Consider the following 22,439-nt stretch of genomic DNA (forward strand, 5'->3'; position numbering starts at 1 on the left):
TGTTTTACAGATAGCAAATTCCTTTAGATGCCAGTTTATTTTTTAATGTCTGGGAAAGGATATGATTGGTTTAGTTTTTAACTGATCCTTCTGAAATCTCTGTTCAAGAAAGGAAAAGTTTCTACAATGCAGGAGAAATGCAGGGGGATGAAATTATCTGATACAATTTATGAACCCTTTTTTAAAAAAATGAGCCAAATTGAAATTGACCAATATAGCTGGATGTCACCTCTCTTGAAAGGAACAATCTAAGATATGAGTCACATAAAACATCACAGTTTCTCAGTTTTTTATCTTCACAGCAATTAAACTGGGACACACACCCCATTTTATGACACAGTGAATTCGTTGTGGAGGCGAATAGCAATGAATTCTCTCCACTGCAACAAACTGAAGTTTTTAATCAGAAAACTATTGGGATGAGAGTGAGATTATTCTAAATAATTGATAAAAAGTTATAGGTTTTGTAATTTATTCCCATGCAAAATACATCTGTTTAATAGTCAGCTTTTCTACTCAGCAATCTTAAAACTCCAAGTAACAATGCAATTCCAGCCGCATCTGCTCAGAACTAAGCTTGCTTCACTCAGTTCAGTGCAGTTCAATCCCACATAGATACATAGAAAACTGCAGCCTAAAACAATCAAACTTCACATTTTTGCTTCTGAGTGCCTATACTACACTGTTATATAGAAATTTATGGACTCTGTAAAAGAGGCTTTGATCAAAAATCCCAAGTCTTAACCACAAAAATAAATGCTTATTCTGGATTTATTCTACTGGAACAAATGTGAGTAAATAGTACTACTCTGGCAGTTTAATCTGAGAAAATTCTAGAGCATTCCCAAAATCTGATCAAGTCACTAAATGCAATCTAATCTTATAAATTACTTTTTTTTAATCTTAAACTTGTGTTTGTGCAAATAGCCAAGATATCATATTCACACAGTGTGACTTTTGGACTTGATAAATTCTTTCTTAGTCTTTTTATTATTATATGTTATATTGAAGCTTCACTATTCAAACTACTCCAAATTGAGATTTTGTCTCTGGTCAGATACATGTGGTGAATCAATTGAACCTTTGGTCCTAAACATGTTTAACTAGAAGAAAGCTAGATTTCAGCAGAACTTCCTTCAGAAAAAGAGATGTTTAGGAGATAAGGCATGACAATAAAAATAGAAGAAAAATAATAATGAAAACGCTGTTCCATAGACCTTTTGTTAGCTTATCCATCTCATCAAACGTTTGTGATTCAATTGTCCAAAAGTCTCTTTTTTCCTCCCACTTCCCCTTCTGGCACAAAAGGTCTTTCACATATACACTCCTTCAATCAGTGTTTCATATTATGTTAACCTTTGTTAGGCTAGATGGTGTTCGGGGATGGGAAATCACAGTAAGCCTTTATAGATCTTTTAAAAGAAAGTTACTAGAAAGCACAAAAATACATCTTTCCCCCCCAGCCTCCCTTAAATGAAGGGTGAGGTGAGCAGCAAAAGCAAACCAAGTTAAAAAAAGAAAAAAAGCATTCATAAAAGAAAGGCGAGAGCCCACCCAGTTTCTCGCTAGTATCCGTGAAAAGCTGCTACTGGCATGATTTTTCCCCCCAAGAGGGAAAACTATCATGCCCATGTCTGCATTTGAAAAAGACCGACCCCACCTATTTATATACTTTGATTAAGATGAAGAGAAAAAGAGAGGAAAGGAGAGGTGACAGGTGTACAAGCAGGCACTTTGGAGTCCGGAGCAAGGCGTGGGTTTCAGTCCCCGCTGAGGGCGTCCTCCCTCCGCCTGCTGTTCTCCAGCAGTTTGGCGATGGCCTGCCTCTTGTAGAGCTTCGCCAGGTCGTAGGCGGTGGCTCCCTTCTTGTTACGATGCTCCACCCGGCTGGCCGTGCGCTCCAGAAGGAAGGCCACGACGGCCAGGTGGCCCTCTTGAGCGGCCAAGTGCAGCGGCAGGTTACCCTCGTTGTCCTCCACGTTCACGTCCGCTTGGAACTCCAGCAAAGTCTGCAGCGTGTCGAGGAAGCCGGCACGGGCCGCGTCGTGCAGGACAGCGAAGCCGGTGCGGTCTTTCAGATCTGGGTCGGCTCCTCGCAGCAGCAACTGCCTGGCGATCTCCGGGTTCCCCAGTTTCACCACCTGAAGGCAGAGGACGAGGAAGAAAAACACGAGGCAGTGGGCAAATGTGCCTCCTCCCCAAGGGTTTGGGTTCACACACGTGTATCCCCACTCTGCCTTACCTGCAGAGCCTTTGCTTGATTTGGCTTTGGGGAAGCCCGTGGGAAAGTTCGCGTGGGAGCCTAGAGCCTTAGGGAAACGGGATGTCAACTTCTTCGGCATCCCAGGGCAGAGAATACAAGGCTGCTGCATTTGATTGGAAAGCTTTCTGAGCCGGGATATTTTCGGATGACACCAGCAGTTGACTTCTATTTGGCATTTCTGGCCGCCTATTTGGTCCTCAACGTTAATGGCCCGTGGCTTCAGAGAAACACCTCTCCCACTCCTGCGTTTAAGGTCTCTTCTGAGAGACACTGCAATGGAGCAGCTATAATTGCCGAAATGGTAGGGCTGTGAAAACCACCCTACACCACACAGAAACAAATAGTGCCAGAATAAACAAATAGAATGATGGGAAATTGTATTTCCTGTTGTGCCATGATAGAAATGAAGAAAAAAAAATCAAGGGACAGGGTAAAAGGATGAGGTTCTTGGTTAAGGTAATAGATATATAATGACACTGATGGGCTTGTCCTACTTTGATAGAAAGTAGGTCTAAAACCCAAAGGGCACACGTCCCAATTGTATAAAGAATAGAGGACCTACATGACTATTTCTAATTAAAGATGTGTCCATATAAGGTGTGTAAAAAATAAAGTCTGTGTTGTACCTTATTAGCAAATATACTGCATATGTACTCAATTTCTTTCCTTATTTAAGCCTTTCCAGTTGCCATTGAGAATAAAAAAACAATACCGTAAACAAAAGGACAGATATTGGATTTAGAATATAATGTATTTTGCAAACCTGGATGGATCTATAGTCGTTCTTGGGGAAGGAACTGCAAGCAAACATGGAAAACTACTAGTAGTGAAATGAAAGAAGTAAGGGGGAAATTGAAGAATGCCTCTATTAAAAACAAAGCTGTGTTGCTTCTGCACTTGCAAAGAACTGAAATGTAATCCTATTATGGTCACATTGTAGACTAATTGTAGATAACTCAGAGAACACATTTTAATCAATAAAACAGAGTATATATTTCCTGTGTCCCTTATCTGTGGAGTAACCAGTCAAATGGGTTTATGTTTTTTAAAATATCTTAGTAAATTCAGAGGGTCTTAATTTCCAAGGAAATGTACATGTAGATCTGCAGTTTTAGTTTCATTTGGGATTGTTATATGAATGCAAATCAATACCTCTAAGTTTATTGCTTATGTTCAGTTTAAGTAGAAAATTTTTAAAAGCTGATGGCTTCCTAAACATTCCCTTTCTATGTGAACGTTGCTATTATCACTTAAAAACACATTTTAAAAGAATTTCTACAGTTTCTGGTGAAATAAAAAATGATATTAGTAACTCTATAATTTTTCTTATATTTTCATAGTTAGGATTGTCCATCTCAGAGACCCTTGGACTTTTTTGAATCGTTTAATCCTTGTGTCTGAATAGTTTAATCCTTGTGTCTGAAAAGCCACAGCCAAATATCACATAGTGAAGTTTACACCTCGGTCAAGCTTTGTTACAGGGAACAGCTAGCTTTCAAAGATGATGTGTTCTTTTGCTTTCAGTATTTTTTCTTCAGTCCTGTTGTACCTACCCATTTATAAAATAATATTGCTGTATGCTTTTTACTTTTTTTTTCTTGTGACAAATGCTGTCTTCTCTTTTAATATACAAAAGGGAAGCAGTTGCAGTAAACAAAACTGGAAAATCCATAAAACAAGAGGGAGCTATGTGAGAGAGCATAAAAGACTCAGAATGTAGATCAGCAACCACGAAGATGATAGTTTACTAGGAGATAATCTCTTCCTTGGTAATTCAATCACCTGCCCTCTTGTTTACCAATTTGGAATGCAAATAATATCGGCCATTATGATAAAATGAACATGTACTCCTTAAACCTTTAAGATTTCACCCGTTATCTCCTGTCAAATTCATAATTTGGGGTAAATACAAAACTCAGGATCAAGTTCCAAAACTGTGGAAGATAAAAGTTATCTATACTATACAAACTATGAGAAAAGTCTGGTTTTAAAGACAGTTTTAGATGTTTCTAAATGTTTCCCCCCCTGGTGTGGAATTCTTTTAACAAGGGAAAGGTACAGATTGCATGAAAAGGCCTAAACCTAGCTGTTCTAAGCCAGATTGAGAAAGGTGTCCTTCACCTAAACACCTGATTTGAAAAAAGAAGGGGAAAGGGAAAAAAGAGAGGAAAAACATTCAGAGAAGAGACAGAAGGAAATGAGACCATAAAAGCCAATGTGTATTTTCACTTTCTTTGGTAAGCAACATTGACTGTCAACTCAAGTTCTATCATCCACCCACTAGATCTTTCTGGCTTACACATACTGAAAATAAGAATCAGCTTCTTCTGTTGTGTTTACTTTTATTCAGGTGTGTGTAGCTTGCCTCAATTTATGATTAGTGATGAAGCTGCAGTGAAAAATAGGTGGTGGAAAAGACATGCCCCTGACTAAGCAGAGATGTATCTCTGTAAATCCTGAAATGGGGGGGAGGGGGGGGCAGAATCATTGGTTCTCATTAAACAAGAAAAAGAATTGGCAATTTAGTAAGGAGGTGGAAATTGAGGTTGCACTTCCTTTTTTACACACCAATTCAACGATTGGTTCCAAACATGACCTACCTGTTATGGTGCAGAAAAACCCAAAAGGGTTCAAGCATTTATGCTCCTTGCAAATCGAAAAATAATTTAGGATTACTAAATTGAATTTGAAAAGAACGCCAAGACAGGTCCTATTACAGAAGGGTTTCTTTCCATTTTAAAGAGGAGATTGTGTTGCCGGAGTTTTCAGCCCTCACCCACAGGGACCCTCTTCCAATATTTCAGAAAGTGGATCCTGTCTGTAGTTGAATCAACAAATTGCTTTTAAGGCGCCTACTGAATATTCCGCGCAGTAGTTCGGACCAGATCCACGGTCTTGCATCGGAAAATCCTCCCAGATTTTCACCTACCTTTTTCTTCTCTGTCTGGTTGGGCACCCTTACCTCTCCCCCCCCCTCCCACGTAACACTTTTAGCACCGTTATCCAATGTTCTCAAAGGAAAACATCTTTCAGCGGGTGCAGGGTTTTAGTAGCTGGAAGAGCTCCAGCCGCCGCCTGTAAATCTAAACACTGGAAATGGGTGTAGACGGCGTTATATACCTACGGAAAGGAAATTCTCGTAGTGAAGCGATCCACCGATACAGTATATCAAAAAGCACCCGAAGGATGGTGAATAACAAAGCATTGGATTTTCGTGATCCAGATCGCCGCATTGCTTCGCCGAACATCGCAGTTATTCAGGGGCGATAGTTTTTTTTGGGGGGGGGGCATGCTCGCTAAAATGTGAGAAAAATAAGCTCCAACCGCCACCCTTTAGTAGCCAGACGACCCCCCCTTTCAGATACTGAAGCAGATACAATGCGGATTTCAAAAATGAGGTGTTTACCGACCTAGCCCGGATTGTTCCTTTCCCTCCCCCTCTGCCTCCGCCACTTGCTTCCCTGTCTCAGAATTTTTTTTTAAAAAAGACGAGGTGTCTTGCAGACAAGGTTTATCCCGAGATTAGAGAAACATTAAAACCAGGTTTAACTTAAAGTACGTCACTTTAAGGAGTTGGAGCGGTGAAACTTATAAAATATGGCAACCAACTCGCTTTTTAAAAAATGCTGATTTTTTTTCCTCCCCTTTTTAAAACGGTCCTTTCCCCCGTCAAACCAGTTCACCTAGTGGCGAACGATAGCCTCTGTCCGCCCAGATACCAACCTGCAGCGCAGTCCTCCCAAATCCATTTTGTGCATTGACGTTTATATTATTTTCCAACAAATTAGTAACTTGCGCTAGGTCCCCTCTGGCAGCTGCGGACGCCAACTCATTCGCCAAAGGTTCGGCCATTCCTTAGGGCGAATGACGATCGCCAACGAGCAGAAAACCTGGGCTTGTTTTTGATTAATCTTAAGGGTTGTTTTTAGCCGGGCATGGCCATCGGAAACTGACAGGAGCGGGGATGTTAATCTGGAGTAGACCTTCTTGTAGTAAATACTCGTAAAAAAGCTGCTTGCCAGAAGCCCGCCCCTTGGTTCACACGTCACACATACTGCTGCAGCTCCGCTTGAAAAGCAGATCTCTGCACCTCTAATGCGCACAACACCCGCCCCCCGCCGGACCTTGGCCGGGGCGCATAAATTGATTCAAGCCCTTCAACGAGCAGAGCAGCCACACTTGGGGTGGGGGCAAGCTCAGTAAGGAAGGGGAGATGGGGAAAGCAAAGAACAAGGTGGAAGCGGAGAGGTGGAGGAAGAAGAAGAAGTGGAAGACATAACCCACCAGTTCTGTCCAGCCGAGACCCCGGGGCAGGCTTCTTTTGGAAGCCGCGGGTTCCGTTCCCGATACTGAGGAGCCGGGGCTTCGCTCTTGACCCCGTTGAATCCGTTCTTCGCCCCCGAGTTGCAGCCCCCTGGACGGCCAACCGTCGGAGCGAAGGGGTTAATCCAGTCTCGGTAGCCGGGAGGATTAACCAGCCCCGGCCAGGAGATCAGCTGTCCAACTCCACCGGGGATGCGGTGGGACTTCGGCGTTCCCATTCCGGGGCGGTGGGTGCGCGGCAGACCCAAAAAAGGCGCAAAGTCGGGGTTGGTTCAGGAGGATTGGCTGAGTCACCCGAGCGAGAGCAGGGAAGACCGGGCACATCAGCACACCCGGAGAGATCGCCGCATCTTTCGGCGCGCTGGTGGTGGCGGCTGGCGGCAGCAACCGCTTCGGCTCTGCTGTGTCCCCGTTGCCTCCTCCCGCAGCCGATTTTCTGTAGCGCGAGGAGGAGAGCGGCGGCTGCGCCTCTTTTGACAGGAGCCCGAAGGCGCAATCCCAGCCTGGCTAAAAGGCGCCAAAACAACTCTCCGACGCCTCTGCCGGGGCCGTTCTCCTTTCCCCGCAGAGCGTCGGCAGCCGGTCCTGCGAGCCTCTGGAAGCTGCAGCGGCTGGGTCAAGCCCGTTGAATTTTTTGGTTGCTTTTTTTTCCTGCGGGCTGCCGCCTAAAAAGCCGGTTCCTCCTCCTCCTCCTCCTCCTCCAGTCCGCGGTCTCCCCTTCCTTTCCCCTCCCCGACTTCTCCTCCTCGGCTTTTTTTGAAAAGGAAAAACATTTTGAGCGCTCTTTGACTTGAAACGCCCGCCCACATTTTAACGGCAGAAATTTAAGGAGGCGCCACGGAGTTCCCGGCAAAAGCAGGAAGGCCTGGGCTGGAGGGCGAGTCCAAGCGAGCGCGCCTCCTCCTCCTCCTCCTCCTCGCCTCTTTTCTCGCTGGGCTCTGACAATCGCTTCAGGCCGCGGAGCCGCCGTTCGGGGACCAGCCTAGTAGGCCTTGCTGTCCCTTTTCCCCACCCATGTTACCCGGCCGGGCCTGAGGAGATTTGCCGCAGCAACGAGAGCCTCTATTTGCTCTTTTAAGGAGGTCGCCTCCCCCTTTCTTTAATATTTTAGCCTCTTTTCAATATAGCCCGAAAGGTTATCGGTGTGTCTCACCCCCACCCCCCAACGCTAAACCTTCCACTGCCACCTCCTGGGCGCCCTCTACAATTGTGATGTCGCAGAGCTCCTCGCCCTCCCTTTGATACAAAAAGACCCGAGACGCACGACGGCACGTTTTAACGCTTCTTTCTAAGTGTGGGCGCCGCGGTTGTTATTTGTTGAGGCAACTCTGCGGGCACCGCAGGAGAGGAAAGGAGGCGGGTCGAAAGTTAAGGCTACGTGTGGGGACCGCAGTGCCCTCTCGTGCATCAATGATCTCTTTCCCCGGAGTTGCACAGCTCGTTCGTGGGAGCTTTTCTTACTAGGCTTTTTTCCCGCTTCTCTGCTTACCGCGACCGGGGGATCTTGTTTACCTGCCCCCCACACACACACACACCCTCCGCGGAACACAACAGATCAGGTCGGCAGAAAGGCTAGGTAGCCAAAAGAGAGGGGTTGGCTGCAGGTTTTCTTTCTCTGGATCTGGTTACTAAGGAGACAGCCCAGACAAGGTCACGCTGAAGGGTCAATGTCAGCTTGCTGCAACTGTAGCAAATGAAAAACTTTCTCTTCTCCTCCCCCCCACAACCCATTGCACTAATTTTTACTGCACCTTGGGCAAAAAAGGGAGAAAGATGGTTGTGACATTTTAAAATATCGCCCGAGGCAAAAATCAGGAGCATAAACATCATTGAGCGCAGGAACTACTATTGTATTCTTAAAATGTTGAAGAGTTGGCATGAAACAAATGAGTCCATGAGTAAATTCTGAACAGATTTTCCACTCAGGAAAATGTCATTAAACTTAAACCATACCTAGTTTATATCATAAGAATAAATCAACAACTTAATTTACTGAATTATTGTGTCTTTGGATTCATTTGTCTAAGATGCAGCATTCTTTCTTTCATTGGGTTTAATGGACCACATGAAATAGCCAATGGTTGGTCACTCAAAATTGTGGCTTAATGTTTAAAACCCAAGCCAGTTAATAATGGTTTACCCAACAAACCATGGGTAAACCATGCATATTGGGCTAGACAACAAAAACAGTTTATGACAAATTTGCAACTACTTATCTAGCCCGTTTTTTGTTTTATGAACAAAAATAAGAATAATAGTAATACAGTCTTAGTAAATAATTTGACAGTGTTGTGGGAATTAGTTGTTTAGCAGAATGATGGCATTCCAGGAAAAAATGTCCTTGTGTCTAGTTGTTCTGGTGTGCAGTGCCCTATAGCAGTGATGGCTAATCTTTTCCAGACCGGGTGTCCAAAGCGTGTGCATGCGCACACATCCCTCCCCACACGCATGAGTGGCAGAGACCCAAAAACCAGCTGGCCAGCGGGAGGCACATGCACATGCACAGCAGAGCTGAAGTGAGGTGATGGCTCGCGTGCCATCAGAGAGGGTGCTGTGTGCCACTTCTGGCATCCATGTCATAGGTTCGCCATCATGTTTTGAGGATATAAGTTGAAACAATTTATGTCCAGGATGTGAGGGGTCTGTAGATATTTTCACAGCCCTATTTTTGATTCATGCAGTATACAGGTCCTCAGTGGAAGGCAGGGTGGTAGCAATTATTTTTTCTGCAGTTCTAATTATCCTCTGAAGTCTGTGTCTGTTTTGTTGGGTTGCAGAATCAAACCAGACAGTTATAGAGGTGCAGATGACAGACTCATAATTCCTCTGTAGAACTGAATCAGCAGCTCCTTGGCCAGTTTGAGCTTTCTGAGTTGACGCACAAAGAACATTCTTTTGTTGTGCTTTTTTGTTCACATTTTTGATGTTAGGTGTCCATTTTAAGTCTTGAGATATGATAGAACCTAAAAACTTGAACGTCTCTACTGATACTGTGTTGTCTAGTATTGTAAGATGTGGTAGTATAGGAGGGTTTCTCGTAAAACTGTGATAGTGAACCTATGGCATGCGTACCAGAAGTGGCACACAGAGCCATCTCTCCAGGCATGAGAGCCGTCGCTTGTTGCTTTTCCGGGTTCTGACCAGCTGGTCTTTACATACGCAGGAGCGCCGGAAGCCAGAAGAGCAGCCTTCGGGTGCACATATGTGCTCTGGGAAGATGATCTTCCGGTTTCCGACGTGTGCATGCATACCGGAATTGTAAATAAAAGTGGATAAAAATGAAGATCAGGTGGTGGTGGTACAATACAGGGCGATGGAAGGTGCTTTGAGAATCAGAGGCTTGCAGGAAGTAAAGGATGAGGACCTTAAGAAAATCCTATCAGAAGCTTTGGCTGAAATGCTAGGACATGATCCACAAGAGGTTGCTTTTCAAATTGATAAAGTATATAGGGTTAATTCATAGATTGCTAGACAAAAAAAATTGCCAAGAGACATTGTGGTTTATTTCTTGACAAGAACAATGAGAAATCAAATTCTGCAAGCCACGTATTAGAAAAAGTTGCAAATAGGAGAACAAGAGGTGATGGTTCTGAAAGAGATTCCCCCTAAGATGTTAAAAGATAGGAAAGAGTTTATATTTTTTACACAAGAACTCAAGAAACGCCAGATTCAATTCAGATGGGAGGTTCCAGCTGGTCTCACAGTGTTTTTTCAAGGAAGGAGATATTGTATTGAAACTGTGTTGAAAGCAAAAGATTTCCTCTTTAACGTGCTGAAAGTTGATCCAGAAACAACAGATAAAAGCCCACAAGAGAGGCAAATGAGTGTGGAAGCTGACTTGGCCCCTTTGATGTTATTATCCCAAGAACAGCCACAAGAACAAAGGATGACAAGGGCGGCTATTAAGCATAAAGAAAAGGAGGATCAACTTCAAAGTAAAAGTCAGGATTCTACTACAGAAGCAGTGGGAGGAGCGAGGCCGAAGACAAAGGGGAGTGAGGATCTTCAGCTGATTGCTCAAAAGCTTCATGAGGCTAGTGATGGCAAATAAATTCCTGACTTGGAATGTTAATGGTTTGAATTCAGCGCAGAAAAGAAGAAAAATATTTCATTATTTGAGACAATTTAAAAATGATGTGATTTGTTTACAAGAGACACATATTAAATTATCAAATCAAAAATACCTAATAAACTCAGAACTGGGTAAACACTTTGTTGCTTCAGCCTTGGATAAGAAAAATGGTATAGTAGTATATTTGAGAACAGATATACCAGCTAAATTAATTGAAGCAGATATCCAAGAAGATATATTGCTATTGAACTTGTATTAGAAGAAAAAAAGACACTCTTGATTGGTATATATGCACCTAACCAGCAACAAGAAAAATTCTATAGAATCCTGCATGATAAACTGACCCTTTGGGATTATAAATCGTTTATTATACTAGGGGATTGCAATGGTGTAATAGATATCCGAAAGGATAAGAAAACTCTCTCTAAGAAAATCCCTACACATGCAAAGCTGCCCAAATCTTTTTTTTGAGATGATGGAAGATTTTGAGTTGAGAGATGTATGGAGAATGCGGAATCTTGAAGATAGAGATTATACTTTTTTTCTGATAGGCATCAAACTTTTTCACATATTGACTTTATATTAACCACCAATGATTTGCTTTCTAGGGTGAAGAAAACAAAGATATTTTCAAGGTGCTTATCTGACCATGGTCCAGTATGGTTGGAATTGCAACAAGAAAAAGGTGGCAGAAGAACATGGAGAATAAATGAAAATTTGTTTAGATATGAAGATAATGTAAATCAGTGTAAAAAACAAATGAAAGAATTTTTTGATGATAATTTGAATAGGGGAACATCGATAGAAATGGTTTGAGATGCGAATAAGGCTTTTATGAGAGGAGTTTTAATATATATGAATAATAAACAAAGGAGTAAACAACAAAAACAGCGTAGGTATTTAGAAGAGGAAAATCAAAAGAAACAACAATTATTAATACATAGTCCACATGATCAAAAACTTAAAGATGCAATAAAGATATTACAGAGTCAATTTAATATAATAATGGCAGACCAGGTGGCAACAAATATACAGTATGCTAAACATAATACTTTTTGTAATACAAATAGAGCTGGTAGGTGGTTAGCATATATGTTAAGGAAAAAACAAAAAGCACGTATTATAGAAAAAATAGAATATAAAGGTAAAGAGAGATATCAACAGGATAAAATGCAATTTGGAGATTGTTTTATGAGAATAATTAGAACGATTTATGGAGAGCAAACAGCCCAGATAATAGTTAATGGTAGTCTGACAAAAGTTTTTAAGATTGCGAAAGGAACAAGACAGGGGTGTCCCTTATCACCATTATTGTTTATTCTAACTCTGGAGCCATTACTGGATAAAATAAGAGAGGTAAAGGAGATAGAGGGAATTAAAATTAGACAGCATGAGTATAAAGTGAGAGCGTTTGCAGATGATTTGATGATTATTTTGTCAAATCCTATAAACTCAAGTGTATGTTTGTTGGAAATAATTGATCAATATGGAAAAGTTTCAGGATTTAAAGTAAATCAGAATAAAACAAAAGTGATAACAAAAAACTAGACAACAGAAAGAAAAATTAGAGGAAAAAACAGGATTTGAAATTGTAGAAAAGGTTAAATACCTAGGGGTGTATATTACTTCATCAAATGTGAAATTGTATAAGAATAACTTTGAAGTATTATGGCAAAAAGTTCAGAAGGAAATGCTCAGCTGGAAAAAATTACAATTATTGTTATTGGGGAAAATAGCAGCCATTAAAATGAATGTTTTACCTAGATTTTTATTTTTGTTTCAGATGATACCAATAATTAAGTAAGATAAAATTTGGAAGAATGGCAGATTGGAATTAATAAATTTATATGGGAAGGTAAAAAAACAAGAGTTAAAATGAAAATAATTCAAGACATATGGGAAAGAGGAGGTTTAAAAATGCCCAACTTTAAATTATATTATGAAGCAGCTGTTCTTTCTGTAATAAGTGATTGGTTTAATTTAATGGAGGAAAGGATTTTGAATATAGAAAGTTATGATTTATTATATGGATGGCATGCATATTTATTGTATGATAAAAACGTGGATAGAGCCTTTAAGAACCACGTGTTAAGAATTGCTCTTCTGCGTGTCTGGAAGAAATACTATTACAAGTTGAATTCCTATTTGGGCAAACCCCAGGCATGCAATAGAGAATATAAATATAGAACAGAAACAGGAAATGATTACTTATAAAGATCTTTTATATTTTGAGAGAGGTAATTTACAATTAAAATCCTTGCATACATTAAAAGAAGAAGGGAGAAATTATACTTGGTTTCAATATGGGCAATTACGAGCTAGGTGGAAAGAAGATCAGAAAATTGGTATCATGCAGAATGAAGAAAACTTGGTAAAACAAATTATAAATCAAACCCAGGGAGGGAAGGGGAGGGGATGGAGTTGGGGGAGGGGGGAAAAGGGGGTGAAAATTTTTTGTAAAAACTTTTTCAATAAAAAAAGAAAACTCTCAAATGCAAAGACACGACTAAGCAAGACTAAGTGTATTTTTAAAATATATATTTACTTGATTTTTATCTCATTTTCATTATTGTTTGTGAATAACTCAAGGTTGCAAATGTACCTGAAACTCATTCCTCCTCCTATTTTCTCCGCACAACAACCCTGTGAGGTGAGTTGCCTGAGAGAGACTAAGTCACCCAGATGGTTTTTCTTGCCTAAAGTGGAACTAGGATGACATGAACACAATTCACAATTTTAGTGACATCCCCCTCCATTGACTCTGTTGGAAGCATACAGTGTGAAGGATGCAAATTGTGATCATATGACTGGAGGAAACTGTGATGGTTGTAAGTGCAAGGACTAGTCATTAAATTACTTTTTCAGCATTGCTGTAACTTTGAACAGTTGCTAAACAGGACAGAAATTAAGCAAGGACTACTTGTATTCTGTAAATATCAGCAGTTATTTCATTAATGACAAGATATTGTCACAACTAATTCACACATTGTACTATGCCAGGGCTATTAACTATGGTTTATTAAACAGTGGCCTGTTTAGTGGTATGGATAAAATATCACAATGTTGTCAAAATTATGTGCATAAAGATGTCAACTATGTCACAAGTTCTGATGCAAGTATATAAGTCATAACATGTCTGATTATGCAATCACATGTATGTTATCATTTGTCTCCTTTGGTTATGCTCGTGATCATGTTAATGGCTGAAGCAGAGATTGTCTTAAAAATATATTCATTTCTCAGTTTAGCTAATAGAATTGGCTGACAGACAAAAACAGTGATATTCTACTTAAGAGCAAGTTGAATTTCCTGCAGTAAGTTAGTGCCACATTTAGTAGGATCTCTGTATTTCTGATTTAGTTGTATTAGGATTCCTTCTCAGTACTTATGGTCTTTGTTCTCACAACGTAATAAACCATGTAGAAATAAGGTAGATTGAATTAATTTGATTGCCTGGGTTGCCCATAATAAACTAACTCATGAACTACCAAACCAGCCAAGTTTACACACTACACAGTTTTAAATTAGCCAACCAGATTTTAGCACATGCAACATACAATATGCTTTTAATATTGCATCAAATTTGAGAAAAATTTTGCTGATCTTTGCCACCAACTCCACTTCTGAAGCAAACTATAGCTTTAATCAAGGTAGAATCTCAGCAGGTGGCAGCATCTTGCTGACCTTCTCTAGACTTAGAAGTAAAGCAGGGTCAGGACTAATTAATACTTGGATCAGAGACCAGCAACTAATTTCAGGACTCTAGTCAGAGAATTTTTAAAAAAATATCCAGGAAGAAAGCAGTGACAAACTACTTCCTAATTCAATCTACCTTCCTCATTGTTGCCAAAAATGGCATAGTTATGAGCAAGATGTCATCAGGATATAAGCTTCATTCAAGGGAATCTTTGTTTTTTATCAGGAATGAATAAGTTGATTATAATAAATTTTTGTGGGGGTAATAGGAAGTAGTAGTATAGGAACAAGGAGTGTTGATCAACAGTGCTTGTATCACCTGCAACCTTGTGTTTATGAATAGATCATATCTAGATAGGTATGTTAAAAGAATATAGTTTACTAACTAGAAGTCACTATTTCTTGGTCTTTTCTGGGACCAGGCAGTTTTAATATGTTTCTTTTTGATGAGGAGTAAGATATGGTGTTATATACAGGTGGTCCTCAACAGACAACAGTTCACTTAGTGACTATTTGAAGTTACAATGGCACTAAAAAAAGTAACTTATGACCTTGTTTCACACTTATGACTGTTGTGACATCCCAATGGTCACGATTCGAATGCTTGACAACTGACTCACATTTATGACAGTTGGAGTGTGATCACCTTTTGCAACCTTCGGACAAGCAAAGTCAATGGGGAAATCAGATTCACTTAACAACGGTGTTACTAATTTAACAACTGAAGTGATGCACTTAACCAGTGTGGCAAGAAAAGCCATAAAATGGGCAAATCTCACTTAACAAATTTCCCACTTAGCACCATAAATGTTGGGCTCAATTGTGATCATAAATTGAGGACTACCTGTATTTATCTCTAACAGTTTCCCTTTCCATTCCTAATCTAGTGGGATAATCTTCTCCTGTTCTGATTGCAGAGGACTAGGCAAATTTCTCCAATAGCAGCCTATTAATTTATAGTAATGATTTATAATGAAATGATGATATATAACATTAATATTTTTCAAACTTAATGTAAATGCAACCTTTTCTTAACCAGTTACTCAATTATTTTGTTTGCTAGACAGTTCAATTTATTGTCCACATTTGGTATTCATTGAAATAATAATTCCAGTAATCTGTACTTTTATTGTAATTCCATTATCTGCTGAAATGTGGAATATGCCCACATCTGAACTACATGTAATCCAGTGTCTGATTCACATAGTATGCAATATTAGAGCTGAATGCATGACCTGTAGTTATATGGTTTAAGGGATATCAGATTGCCATAGCTTTACAATCACTGAGTGTGTATGTATGAATTCATTTTTGCTATTACATTTTTCTATGTGGGAAATAATACAACAAAATTTCTGTATTGTTACTACTTATTTTCTTATCTGGTAGCAATATTTTTAAATGATGTGAGGTTACTAGCTGTTGTGGTCCATCAGCAGCCTACGGAGCAGGCGATGAGGCTGAGGTGAGGCCAGGGCCATTGGGAAGTGAGGTGCGGACTCCAGAGCCTCCAGAGACTGATAGTAATGAGGCAGAGGGATAGGAGGAGCCTGTTCCTAATGCAGGCATGAGAAGAGCTGCCAGAAGGCAAGAGCAGCTCAAGCAGAGAGGACAACCGGGGCCAAAAGATGATTTGCCCCTCCCATAAGGTTTAAAACAGACCAGCACCGGCGTTTGAGCTTTCCCAGAAAACAACTTTGTAGCTGCGTCTTCTACTCCGTCTTCATGTACGTCTTTGTGTTTGTGGCTTCTGGACGTTTGCCAGGAAGGGCCTTTGGCAGTTTGCCTAATTGGACTAAGGTTTATGAGATAACTGAAGAATTTGTGTTGGGAGGCATTTGTTTTATTTTGAGTTGAATGATGCTGGGAATGAAGTAATTCCCAGCTGCTCAAATGAAGTTTATTTTTCCACAGACTAAGTTTATTACTACCTACTTGGGTCTGGGTCACAACACTAGCATCCTTTTTTTGATCTTATAAAAGCTAAACAGATTTGGACTTGCTTGGCACCTGGAGTAAAGATTAGGAAAGTAAACAGGAAAAATAATTGGGGAGGGGAAAATAGCAGTGGCAAACCCTTCTATATTGTTGTCAGGTTTATAGTGTGCAACATTCCTATATAGTTTCCAAGAATTGAGACTGACTTGAGGGAGATTCTTCCTATATAGGTAATCCTTGACTTACAACAGTTCATTTAGTGACCATTCAAAGTTACAACATCAGTGGAAAAAATGACTTAAGACAGTTTTTCACACTTATGACTGTTGAAGCATTTTCATAGTCATGTGATCAAAATTTGGATGGTTGGCAATTGACTCATATTTGTGATAGCTGCAGTGTCCTGGGGTCATGTGATCACCTTTTATGACCTTCTGACAAGCAAAGTCAAAGGGGAAGCCAGATTCACTTAGCAACTATATTACTAATGTAACAACTGTAGTGATTCACTTTACAACTCTGTCAAGAAAGATCGTAAAATGGGGCAAAACTCATTTAACAAATGTTTCACTTAGCAACAGAAATTTTGGGCTCAATTGTAGTCATAAGTCGAGCATTATCTGTATTGCTTTAAGAAAGAGAGAACTTGGGCTATAAAGGATGACTGGTACCTCATAAGGATTAAGTGTGCTTGAGAATCATATTCTTATTATAATCTTTATATGTCTTTTGAGCTCTTTATATTACTCTTACAACAATAGCAATGAGATTTTGTGTAAACATTGCAAAAGTTGCAACAAACAATATTCAGTATTTACCTTAAATTACAGAAGTTTCAGAAACAATTTACATATATATCCTAAACCTAAGTACTCATTTCACAGACTGTGGTTCCAACAAGATTATATAACACAAAGCCAGAAACAATGGTTAACAATGTAATTATAGTTCACATTGTGGTTTAGCATGTACCGTAGTATAAATCAGTCACTGTGGCTTTCTTTTTCATTGATCCAATGCATGCTTCCTTAGAAATAAACCATCTCCATTTACATTTACATCTCCATTTAAATTTTATACTGCTTGCGCTCATGATTCATTCAGTGTACTTTGTGTCTGACAAATAATTCATAGGACAAATCTATTGATAACATGATTATGTAACACTGGTTAATTCTGATTAGCATCACCTTCATTTTTATTTAATGTATTTGCTGAATAAGAAGGAAAATAATTTCATTTTTAGTATAGACCAAGTTTTTATATATTACATGCTATATATTATAAACTATATTTATTCCCATTTTAATTTCCTTATTGTGTAATTTTCCTGATTTTTAAAAAAAGTTGTAAGGTAACAAGAAGTCTTTCTGACTTTAATTTGCTATAGTTAACTAATACTCAACTACTGCTCTCTGCAAATTATATTGCAACATTGTGCTCAATACACACTTTTAAAGCCTTGACAGGAACTCCATGGCTTCTACCCAATTCTCAAAACTCGCTTTTCAACTTTTTTTTTGTATTTGTTTAAAGGGACACTTTGTAATAATGTGTGGGTGGACTTGTTTGAAGCTAAGTATATAGCCTGACTCAAAACTGCAGGTCATGCGTATTAAGGAACATGTTTAAAACCAAATAGTGACTGATGATATTAACAATTGCAAACTGGTTTTGTAATAGCTGTATCAACTGCAATTTAATGATTATCCAAAATGTGTCACAGGAGCTTATATCAAGAATAACTTCTTTTGGTGGCTTTTGTTAATATTTGAGATTGGGTCCTGGAGGATTTCTTTATTGTCCGATTCATGTAGTGGCCATTTATAGTGAAACTAGATAACCCTGTGACCTGTTGGGTCATCCTTGGAGAGAAAAGTAGTGCAGTCTTATGTGACTAGAATGAACATAAAATTTAGACTGACATTTTTTTAATGTCATTGTGGGATGGTCCCTTAATCATCTAAGACAGGGGTCTCCAACCTTGGTCCCTTTAAGACTTGTGGACTTCAACTCCCAGAGTCCCTCAGCCAGCAAAGCTTATGAAGTCCACAAGTCTTAAAGGGACCAAGGTTGGAGACCCCTGATCTAAGAAGAACATAAATAGAAAAATAATTGACCTCGAAGACCTCGGATTGACCTCCAAGGTCTCTTCCAAACTCTGCTACTTCTGTTAATTGTAGTGATAACAGCTTGTATAATAAATCAATATTTATTACCTAAATAGCTAAACAGAATGACCATGGGCAGGAAAAAAAGCAGTGGGATTGGGAGCAACTTCCAACTTCTTGTCTGCTTTCCTATTGATTTTCCTTTTGGGAAGCTGGCAAGAATGTCAGAAATCATATCACATCTATTTAGATAATGATTCATGAGAGTCAAATTGATCGCATCATGTGACATATTGCGACATATCGTGACTTTTGCCTTTGTGGAGCTGGGGTGGACGTGGCCTGAGCGTGATGCATCTGGCCAGCAGGTTGCCAGTTTGACACCCCTGATTTATGGCATGATTTGCTTTGGGTAAATTCACACAACATGGTAAACTATATAAATTGTCATTTGGAAACTGCAAAGTTTGAGTTGGCAGTGTACTGAACCAAAACCAGTACAAGTAGACCTAAACTAATGAGCTCAACCGAGCCCAAAATTTCTGTTGCTAAGCAAGATATTTGTTAAGTAAGTTTTGCCCCATTTTATGATCTTTCTTGACACAGTGTTAACTGAATCACTGCTTGTGTTAAGATAGCAACATGGTTGTTAAGTGAATTTGGCTTCCCCATTGACTTTGCTTGTCAGAAAGTGATCACAAATACCCTGGGACACTGCAACTGTCATAAATTTGAGTCAGTTGCCAAGAATCTGAATTTTGATCAAATGACCATGGTGATAGTTCAATGGTTCTAAATGTAAAAAATGGTCAAAAGTCACATTTTTTCAGTGCTGCTGTAACTTTGAAAAGTCATTAAATGAACAGTTGTAGGTCGAGGACTACCTGTAAACCACACTGTGGTTTACTGCATTCAGTAATATGACCCATTTCTTTAAAGCCATATTTGATTCCATTATTAAATTTATAACCCCTTCATTTCACCCGTGTTTTCCTCAGTAATCCATCAGAAACCATATGATCAGTAGATGGCTTTCTATACATCTTTTGATAAAAGCACTAGGAAAGTTAAGATTGGCACAAATCTGATTGTAGCATGTTGTGATCAGCCAGTGATTTATTTTTGAGCATCGAGGTTTATTTTCAGCATAGGTTGCACAGAAGATACACTGATGGGTATGAAGCAAATAGGCTACTTATATATATATTTAAATATTTGATAGACTAGTTTAGAGAAACAGCTAACCACAGCAGAAATGGCTTCCTAAACATTTATTTCAGTGGGAACAAAAAGGTATGGGTAGGCAAAACATCTGAAATTTGAAGTGTTTTGTGTTTGAAATCAGTTGTTTTGACTTTACTAGAAATGTTCTCATACCATTCCGGGCACTGTGAACACGTTTTGAGTTTCATCACCATTAGGAGGCTTCTAGTAACATCAGAACAGCTGTTTCAAATTGGAACAGAGCATTTTGAGCTCAGAATTCTTGAACTTGAAATATTTTTATCCACTATTACTGGAAAAAGACACTTTACTTCTCATCCATTAACCAAGTCTGAATATGCTAAGTTGGTACCAAAAAACAGAAAGGAAGTCAAAGACATAGTTGAATCAGTGGATTGATTGATTGATTTATGCATGATGCCTTGTTTGATTTGTTTATGCCTTGTTTGATTTGTTTATTTGATATGACTTGTTTGGTTTGGCTTGATATGTTATCTGAATTTAACTGTTGATGCTGATAAACAGTGGTTTGTGTCATAACGTTATGTGAGCCCAGCAAATTGTGGATTATTTAACTTAGTAGATACATATAGATCTCTAAAAAAAAATAAACAGAATATCCACACCAAAACTGGGAAGATACTTGCAACAGATGGTCAGGCTGTTTAGGGTTGTGTGACATTAGAACAGCAAGATAATCCTGTAAAGTGGAACACCACCTTTGTATTTATTTCTTCCATCAAAATAATTTAAAGCTGAAGACATAATTTCAAGATGAAGGTATAAATCAGGTATTTGGTATTTCATTCTATTATTTTTAGGGCTGTCAAATCAGTGCCAAAGAGTTGATGTGTGATGTAGCTATTATATTTGTATGCCACTTATGCTATTTAAAAGGGCCTCTGGTGGCTCAGGAGACTAAGTCTGTCTGTTATTAACACAGCTGCTTGCAATTACTGCAAGTTCAAGTCCCACCAGGCCCAAGGTTGACTCAGCCTTCCATCCTTTATAAGGTAGGTAAAATGAGGACCCAGATTGTTGGGGGCAATAAGTTGACTTTGTATATAATATACAAATTGGATGAAGACTATTGCTTAACACAGTGAAAGCCGCCCTGAGTCTTCGGAGAAGGGCGGGATATAAATTCAAATAAATAAATAAATAAATAATAAATAAATAAATCGGTTTTGTGAAGAAACATCATTCCAGCACTGCAGATCTGCTAGAATAAACAATTCCACAAAAATAGAATGTAAAAGGTTTGATTGTCCACACTGAGAGCTGAGATGTAAAAGTATTTTTTATTGGACTCACACAGAAGGTAAAATAGTTTTGAGAAAACCTCAATATAAAACCTCAGAAGCCTCTGAGCATGCGCAAGATGGCGGTGCGATAAAAATTTCGGCAGGGGGCTGGCGTTTCTTTCTGGCCAGTCCCGGACAGCTGGGGGATTTTCCATTACTATCCCCCTGTTTTTCGGCAAAATGACCTTTCTGCCAGCCGATTAAGGGGTTTTTTGACTCCCGGGAAGAACTTGGCTGGCTTAAATGAGGTCCGTTCGGCTCCAACGGCTTGGGGCGGTAGGCAATGGCGCTTTCCTGCCGCTTTCCATTCGGCGGCATCGTTGACGGCGCTTTTGAATCCAGCGCCGTCAGTTGGAGCTCTCCTCCTTTATGGAGACCACCCTTTTCTTGTTTAAAGACCACCCCAGCCAAAGATGGGGTCGTTGGACCCTCGAAGAGATCTGGCTGGCTGAGGACTGGGTGGGTGTCCTCTTTAACTTCGCTGCCGATTCAGCCGACGGTTGGTGTTCTCAGCTGTTCTTCATCAGCTGCAGCAGCGACGGCGCTCCTTTTGATCTTGACATCATCGGAAGAACCTCCCTTTCTCCTTAGATACTTCTTTCATCCGAAAGGGGGTCTCTTAACCCCCAAGGTGAATGGCTGGCTGGAGTGCAGGGAGCTCTTTGCTGGATTTGCTACAGTTGGCGTTTTTAGCCGCTCTATAGTAGCAGCAGCAGCGTTTTTGGTTGAGACCATCTCAGCCGAGAAGAACTGGCTGACGGGGAGGCAGGGCACTCAGGCGCCAGTTGTGCCTGCTCAATTTAATACATCAACGGAGTTGACCCTCATCTGGAAGAGTCTGAATGACCGAACCCGGTTAAAGACGATTGTGACGTTATGATGGGGGCCCGATCGGAGACCGACGTTGTTCTGGTTATGACAACGGCGGCGATGGGGTCCTATCATCTTACGTTCGTTTGTCATCAGATAGCATTGCTTTACCGGAGGAGCTTTAAATTCCATCTTTTGTCCGGAACTTATTGTGACCATCTGATTGGCCAGATTAAGACTTTTACCATCTGCCACCCTCTATAAACTCCGAAATGTACTCGCGATCGCAGCTTCTTAACCTGCGAGTCTCCCCCCTCTCGCGGACATGGCCTTCCACTTTATCGAGGGCCTACCTTGATGACGGATTTTGGAATCCCGAGAGGTGGCATGCCTCTAAGAGGAGGCTTAGGGGTTTTTTAACTAAGTGTTATAATAAATTCTTATATAAGTTATCCAAGGGGAAGGGTGGGACGCGGTTAGGTCCAGGGGGATACCTATCTGAGCCATTGCTAGATCCTGTGCCGGCTCACGGCATAAACATCATTGATTCTGAGGTGGAAGAAGAGGCTAGAGCTCATGGTCTTGGGGATAACTATATCTGCACGGTAGGTGGGAGGGGCAGGTATGGCGGACGCGGGGGCCCATATCGAGTTCAGGGAGTGCGTCCACGCTATCTACGAGCAATTCCGCACTCCGGT

At 40.2% G+C, this 22,439-nt stretch overlaps 1 protein-coding gene across 1 annotated transcript; it reads right to left on the bottom strand.

Moving 5' to 3' along the window:
* Positions 1 to 336: 336 nt before the first annotated feature.
* Positions 337 to 6,382, bottom strand: CDKN2C (cyclin dependent kinase inhibitor 2C). Its single transcript, XM_058178213.1, has 2 exons — positions 5,987 to 6,382; positions 337 to 2,141 (listed from the first exon to the last, which is right to left on the bottom strand). The coding sequence occupies exons 1-2, from the start codon at positions 6,113 to 6,115 to the stop codon at positions 1,761 to 1,763; spliced, it is 510 nt and encodes a 169-aa protein (XP_058034196.1). The 5' UTR covers positions 6,116 to 6,382; the 3' UTR covers positions 337 to 1,760.
* Between the last annotated feature and the right edge of the window lie 16,057 nt (positions 6,383 to 22,439).

Source organism: Ahaetulla prasina, chromosome 3, assembly GCF_028640845.1.
Source record: "Ahaetulla prasina isolate Xishuangbanna chromosome 3, ASM2864084v1, whole genome shotgun sequence".
NCBI classification, from domain to species: Eukaryota; Metazoa; Chordata; class Lepidosauria; order Squamata; family Colubridae; genus Ahaetulla; species Ahaetulla prasina.